Source organism: Sceloporus occidentalis, unplaced genomic scaffold (genome assembly GCF_023333645.1).
Source record: "Sceloporus occidentalis isolate IW3139 unplaced genomic scaffold, rSceOcc1.0.p SCAF_201, whole genome shotgun sequence".
NCBI classification, from domain to species: Eukaryota; Metazoa; Chordata; class Lepidosauria; order Squamata; family Phrynosomatidae; genus Sceloporus; species Sceloporus occidentalis.
Window position 1 is genome coordinate 15,001 of NW_028317181.1, and position 7,500 is coordinate 22,500.

The 7,500-nt window shown below is 49.3% G+C and overlaps 1 protein-coding gene across 1 annotated transcript in view; it reads left to right on the plus strand.

Annotated features, from left to right (window-relative positions):
- The first annotated feature begins 6,487 nt into the window (after positions 1–6,487).
- LOC149278085 (uncharacterized) overlaps positions 6,488–7,500 on the plus strand; it is a 1,706-nt gene continuing 693 nt past the window's right edge. Inside the window, exon 1 of the mRNA XM_089502389.1 lies at positions 6,488–7,500. This exon is cut by the window's right edge and continues 693 nt beyond it. Within this exon, the coding sequence (XP_089358515.1) occupies positions 6,490–7,500 (1,011 nt within the window). The 5' untranslated portion in view covers positions 6,488–6,489.

Sequence of the window (7,500 nt, forward strand, 5' to 3'; positions counted from 1 at the left end):
TCCCCCCTTAGGCCACAGAGGCTCCTGGAAGAGGAAACACCCCTCTATCCTTTTGCCAGAGGAAAACAAACCCATTCCCAGAAAGCTGAAGGGCAAGACACTGGAGGAAGAGAAGAGGCTTCTGGTGGGCAGCCTCCAGAGACTACACCTTGCAGGGACTCCATTGACCTCGCAAAAGACTTTCAAAGCAAAGAAGCAGAGAGCCTGGAAGGTCCTTCCCTTGAACAAAGAAGGGAGAGCGAAATGGAGTTCTCTGGCATCTCTTCCTTGGCTGCAACTAGTGACAGTGACACAGAGACCAGCAGTGAGGAAGAGGAGGAAGAAAGCCCTGAGGACAAAGCCCAGAGGAAAAGGGATAAGAAGAAAGCCAATAAAAGGAATCAGGGCCCTGATCCAGAAGACCAAGTCACTAACGAGTACCTCGTCTATAAATATGACACGGATTTTCAAAGCGTGGAGGAAGGGGAACTGACGGATCGGGAAAAGACCCTTTCGGAGGCTATTCAGCAGAAGAGGCTTTCCCGAGAAAGGCAGATCTCTGCAGCCTGGACTGAATGTCTCCATACACGGTGGGACAAAGTGACCGATATCATCTTGCCAAAGGACTTCGATAGGTATGACACTCAAACTCTGGGGCTATGCGGTGGCTCATATTGCCCTGCCGACATCGAGCCATCGACTGCCCAGCCTAAAAAAGTACAGCAGAGATAAACTTTGGGGGCTCTTGGAGAAAGGTTTCCCTCTCTTGAAGTCTGTACTTTCGGGATTAAAGGTGCCCGACTCTGAGGAGCAAGTGGCTTATGCCAGGACTCTAGCCTTAGACATTGTTCAACGCCTGCTATTGGGCAGGAAACCCAAGACGTCTCTCATCGTATTACCGGACTGGCTAAAGGAGACCCAATTGATAAAAACCTTCCAAGAGATCCATCAAATCTGGGAATGCACCCCTGAGAACCAGAAACCTCCGGTTTGGGCGCAAGTGGACAACAAGGGGAAAATGGTGTCCAGAGAGGCCTTGATGGAGTGGCTCTTAAGCGTCGTAGCAGACCTGAGACAACGGGCAAAAATTGCTAAGCAGTCTGGCTTCGATCCGAGGGAAGAAAAGACTAAAGGAACTGGAGCAGGGAGAGCTGTAGAGAAAGTGGAGAAAGCAGAGACCCCGAAAGAACCAGAACGGGCAGAAGGACGTCAGCGGACCGAGCGGCGCTCCAAAGGACATTTGCCATTGACTCCTGTCCTTGGGATGAGTGCCACGGTGTCACCCCCAGCAATGGGTGAGGAAAGCAGGGAGGTTAGAGGAAGAAGGGAGGCAGCAGGGGAAGGGAAGGAGGTGCAAGGAGTGGGATTGGGAAACACTAGGCAAAGAGGGACACTGAGTGATATCAGCAGCTCGGATTTAGAGGAAACGGCTACCGTTTCTCAAGCGAAGAAGAAACCTAGAGGGGAACAGCCTTGGTCAGAAAGAGTAGAGGTAGAATTGGGCCCAGCAACCGCAGCGGATAGAAATGCCTTGGGTCTGGGAGAGGAAAACAGGGGATCAGATTTACTGGGTCAGGGTTTGGGGGCTAGAGACAACTTGATGGAAGGTACTGCTGTTTCGGCTGGTGTTCTTTCCCAGGAACAATGCAAAAACCCATCCTTGCCAACCAAGGGACTAACTGTCCAGAAGAAAAGGCTTCTGGAAAATGGAGATGCAGCTGAGAATGGTCATATCTCGGCAAGACCTCGATTGGACCGGGAAACTAACAAAGACGCACGGGTTGGGAACGTAAGTCTAAACCCTCTGCCAGACAGACAAATGAAGGGGAAGGAGGGTAGTCGCACGCATGGCAATGGCGCTCACGGAGAGGTACCGCAGGGTTTGCCGACTTTGGCATCTGGAAGACCCCTCGGGGTGCCGGGGGACAAGCCGCAAGAACTCAGAAAGGAAGGGAGGACATATGCCAGTATAGCGGGAGGGGACGGTGGCGCTGCACGGCGAGGAGAGTCACGGTCTTCAGGCATGACGGTAGATGAAGAGACATACCTTGACCAGTGCTTTAGAGAAGCCTCGGATGTAAGAAACCCTAGAGCGCGCTTTGTAATACGGTTTAAATATTTAGGGTCAGACCCTGAGAAAGGGTCACGGGCCTATATTTCAAAGAGGCTTCTGAAAGAGACATTGGATGCTCAGAGGGAAGATATTGTGGCAGTGATTCAGCTTCCGGGATCTACAGAAATAGATGTATGTTTAGCATCGGAAAGAGTTTACAGGCATTTCTGGATTAGCTGTAAGAGGGTGAAACGTCTGAACCCAGATCTGCTGTCGGAATATGAGATGTTCCCTTTGTTTAGAGGTGATACCAAGGTTCTGACTATAAGTTTCAGAACCACTACTATCCCTGCTGAAGACGTAGCGAGGTGGGTGTCTAAATACGCCACGATCCTGACAGGGCCAGATAAAAAGGAAGATGAGCAAGGCTACTGGACAGGGGAATACAGATGCGTAGTCTCCTTTAAAAATGAAGACCCTGAGTACAGGCATGGCAAGATACCTAAGTATTTTTTCCTAGGGGCTGATAGAGGGATCACCAGGTACAGTGGCCAACCTCAGGCCTGCTTCCAATGTGGGTCCTATGAGCACCAGAGGCGCCTGTGCACCACTCCTTTGTGTTCACGGTGCGGTACCAGGGGCCACCCGACAGCTGCGTGCTACAGCAGCATCAAGTGCAACTTTTGTGGGGAACTGGGTCACACTTACTTTTGGTGCCCTCAGGCATATTATAACCAGCAAGATGCTCGAGTGTTTGAGAAGGCCCAGCAAGTAGCCAAAACGGGAAAAGAAAGGGCAGAAGTCCAGGAAAAGACAAGGGTTTTGAGGGAGAAGTTAGGAGTGAGGGGAGAGAAGTTACCAAATTCAGAGCAGCAGGAGGATAGGGGCAGGCATAGCGACCCATTGCTTGCAAGGGAAGAAAGACAAACTACGGAAGACAGACTGGAAATAGCTGATGAATGGAATGTAGTGCATAGACGAGGGGCAGGAGGAGAAGAGGGGAGGTCACAGGAGAGGAGAGGTCCCCGGGAACAGATAGTCACAGAGAACAATAGGTTTCATGTTCTTGTGCATGAAGAAGAGGGTCAGAGCAGGTTGGACAATGAGGAGCCCACCGATAGCGAAGTCTTGGTAGCTGTCCAGGAGGTAACAGATAGACAACCCATGCAGACAGAGGAGGTGAAGAGGCAAAGGACTCCAAAGACCCCTAGGAAGAAAAAGCAAAAGGAACATAACACACAGAGGAGTGGGGGAGAGGGGGAGAGAGGGATGGGAGGAGCGGAGCAGATGGAGGAGGGGCAGGTGGTTGGCTCCCCAAACCAAAGTCCTGAAGACCCTTCTAAAGACCCACCAGAACCGATGGTGATAGAAGTAGCAGCAGAACCAATAGTGACAGAAGTACTAGAAAAAGTATTAGCAGAGAGCACATTGAGGGCAGCATCACCGCAGTTATTTTCAGAAGCTTCAATGGAGGAATCTGGTGATAGATTGGTGGAGCCTTGTGGGACGGATGTAGAACCCTTTTCCTGCCCCCTTCTACCCCTGACCTTTGATGGTGGCCCTCCCCCTCCTCCTCCTCCTCCGGCTCCTCCTCCCCTTCCTCCTTCCCCTCCTCCTCCCCCTTCCAGTGCTCCCTCCCTTGCAACCACCTTCCCAATATCCCCTTTACCAACCCCTGTCTCTTCACCCCTTTCCCCTTCCCCCCAAATTGGTGAGGCTACACCTCCGGTTGCCCCGGAGGAGGTAGAGAGGACCCAGCTAGAATCGGAGGACAAGAGGACTGAGAATCCTGGAGAGAATAAACAAGACTAGAATGGTTGGGAAGCCTTTATTTGGAAAGAATTTATCTGAATGTAATTTAATTGAATTGAATTAAATTTAGGTCAAATTCAAAATTAGAATTACATTAAAATTAAGTCAAATTCAAATTCAAAATTCAAATTCAAAATTAAAACTAAAATTAAAATTACAAAATTAACAAAATTAAGAAATATAAAAACAATGCCAGTCTTTGTTTGGGAAGGAAAATCAATTACCTGTTTAATGGTTATCGAAATGTTTAATATTGACATTAGGGTTGACATTGCTATGATTATTTGGGTTATGATAGTCAGGGTTAAGGTAATGTTGAGCCAAGATTAATCATGGTGTCTCTAACAATCACCTCTTGGAACGTGAGAGGGCTGAGGATGGCCGACAGGCGGCAGGAGATCGTTCCTCTTCTGGCAACCATGGCGCAGGACGTGGTGGTCTTGCAAGAGACCCACCTGGTGAGCGAGCAGCAACGCTCCCAGGGGCAGAAACTCTGGACGCAAGGACCCTCCATTTGGTCTTATGGGGAGGAACACCAGGCAGGCGTGGCGGTCTTATTTAAAGCTAGGCATGACCTGCAGATTGACTTTGTCCTGGAGGCTTTACCGGGCAGGTTGCTGGTTGTGGACTTTACTGTGCTGGGGATTTCGAAGGAGGGGAAGGAAGAAAGGACTCCTTTCCGGCTTTGCGGGCTTTATGCCCCAGTGGTGGCATCACAACGGAAAACATTTTGGCCTCATTTGGAAGGGTATTGTGCTACTTACAGGCATCTATTGGTTGTAGGGGATTTTAATAATAGGACCAGACTATCTGATTATTCAAATTATGTGGATCGAGGCAAAACGGGGAAAAAGTCAACCGCTTTAACACCCGAGGAGAGACTTTTGGAGACCTTTTTCTCAGATCGTAATTTAACAGATAAAGCCTTGGAAGTGAGTAATCGGTTCAGTTTTTTCCCTCTTCCCTGCAAAAAAGCATTTATGGATAAATATGGTTCGCTGGAGGGAGGCAAATTCACTTGGTATCAGAAAGACAGAGCTAGTCGATTGGACAGGATCAGAGCCCCTGCCGAACTGAAGGCCTTGAGTTGCCAACTGACGGTCACTCCGTGGTCTGATCATGCCATGCTTCACATGCAGTTTGCTTTGGGCTTGGAGCTTTACTCCAGAGGGAAACCTTTATGGAGGCTTCGCCCAAAGACTCTTGGCAACGCCGGCTGCAAGGAGGAGATTGCGGGCGTCTTGGCAAATATGCTGACGCTGCAGGATCTCTATGTTGGAGAACTGTCTGTCTGGTGGGAGAGAGCCAAAAAAGTCCTGAAGAAGACTTGCCAAAACTACGAATATGTTATCAATAGGAAAGATTTGCAGGGCTATCAGAGAGCAGTCTACCAATTCTTGAAATGCCATTACAAGGTTAACAACGGCCTTCCAGTAAACCAAAATGTGTTGGAATGGTCCAGAGGTGTAATAAGAGAATTTCAAATTAAACAGAAACGTAAGAAGAAATATCATAAAGAATTCAGGACCAAGGGGTCAGTGGTGGACATTGAGGATTGGGCCAGTGCCAAGGCCCCTCAAGCCTCAGTGGTCATGGGGGGCTTGAGGCACAGTGAGCAGGACCCAGTTAGGAGGGACCCCAGAGCAATGCTGAGAGTGATGGAGGATTTCTATAGGGACTTATACGCAGGGGAAGAAATAGGAAGGGAGAAAATCAAGGCTTTCTTAGAACATGTGCCCCAAAATATCCAAGACAAAATGTACCCAGGGCTGACTCAAATAGACAGGGATGAATTGGTGGCCCCTGTGACAGAGAAAGAAGTCCAGGAGGTCATTGTCCAGGGAAGGGGCAAATCGGCTCCGGGACCGGATGGACTCGGATGGAGCTTTTACAAGGCCTTTGCCAAGTGGCTGGTTCCCCCTCTCACCCGAGTCATCAATGAACTCTTGTCTAGAGAGAGCCTGACAGACTCCTTTTATCAGGGCGTTTTGATTTTCTTTCCCAAACAAGGAGATTTGACTTTGCCCAAAAACTGGCGACCGATCGTTTTGACAAACGTGGATTACAGGATTGTGGCAAAGGTTTTGAATAACAGACTGGCAAAAATGGCACCCAAAATCGTTTTAGCTTCCCAAACCAGTGCCGTTCCAGGGCGCTTTATGGTGGACTCTCTGTGTTTGTTTAGAGAGGTCTTTCATTTGGCCCAGAAAGGCAAGTGGGAAACAGGGGAAATACTGCTCTTGGATCAGGCCAAGGCTTTTGATCGCGTTCACCATCAGTTTATGTGGGAAGCGCTGGCAGGGAGGGGTCTCCCCATCCGCTTTGTCAGGTATCTCCAACTGCTTTATCTGAAGGCGCAGGTGACTCCTCAGGTGAATGGACACAGGGGGACTCCGATTAGGCTGAAGTCGGGGGTCAGACAGGGCTGCCCCCTGAGCCCCCTCCTCTACGTCCTGGTTCTGGATTCGGTCCTTTGCCAAATTCAGGCAGAAGAAAGCATCAAGGGTTTGAGGGTCACCCTGAAGCCCAGCAGAGGAGTCATGCCTTTTCCCATAGAGGCTTCTAAGGTTGAGCAGGTGAAATACGCAGCCCATGCAGATGACATTTCCCTCTTTGTGAACGATCGAAAGGAGAGAGCTTCAGCTATGGCTATTTTTGAGAGATATCAGCAAGCTTCAGGGGCTCAGATAAACTTGCAGAAAAGCTCTTTGATTTCCTTTTCCCGAAAAGAGGAAAGTTTAATTTTGACTCCAGTAGAAGTTGTTAGTAGGATTCAGGAGGAGCAATGCGAACAGTCTGAAAAATTAGAGGAATACAAAATGTTAGGTTTAAAGTTCTCTATTAAACTTTTCGGGTGGGAAAAGAACTGGTATCTCTGGTTGGAAAAAATAAAGGCGTGTTTTGACAGATGGAAACCATGGCAGTTAAATGTTTACCAGAAAGCAGTGTACATAAAGACTTACCTGATGCCGCAGGCCTTGACTCTCGCAGCAGTGTACCCTCCTCCCCAAAATGTCTTAAAGGAGGCGGAGAAACTGGTCTTCCGTTTTCTCTGGGGAACGGCCTTTTTTCCTCTGGCTCGGGCCGTGGCCTATAGGAAAGTGGAACAAGGAGGGTTAGACTTGCCTGCGTTGAGACTCAGGTTCCTCTCAGCTTTCCTCAGCCAGAACTTTGGGAAACTCAGCCAATGGTTTCATCATGGATCTAGTCTGGAAGGGTGGCTGGCCCTGTTTGCCAATCACTGGGTGAATGAGAGTTGGGCTGAGAAATGGTGGCGGGAGGAAGAACCGGTGCCTTTCCGAGTGACGGCCGCCATGAAACAGTCAGGCCCCGACTTCCTCAGGGAGGTCTATGGGCAGATTCAGCAGAACAAAGTCCTGGCAGAGTGGTTTCGGACCAAGGCGGGATGCATCAGGACCTTGAAGGGGTTTGTGTATTGGGAAATGGTGAGGGTGGTCTTCTTTCAGCCGCAGATGGAAAAGGACACCAAGAGGGACCAGTTGTCTCTCTATTTAAAAGAATGGCCCCAAAGCATCGAGTGTTTCACGGACCGGAGGGTCCCCTTCGGTCTCTGGGACATTCGATGGAGATTTTACCACCAAATATCTTGTTTAAAGGGGAATCAGCCTTGGCTGAAGGAAGCAGAGCAAATGTGT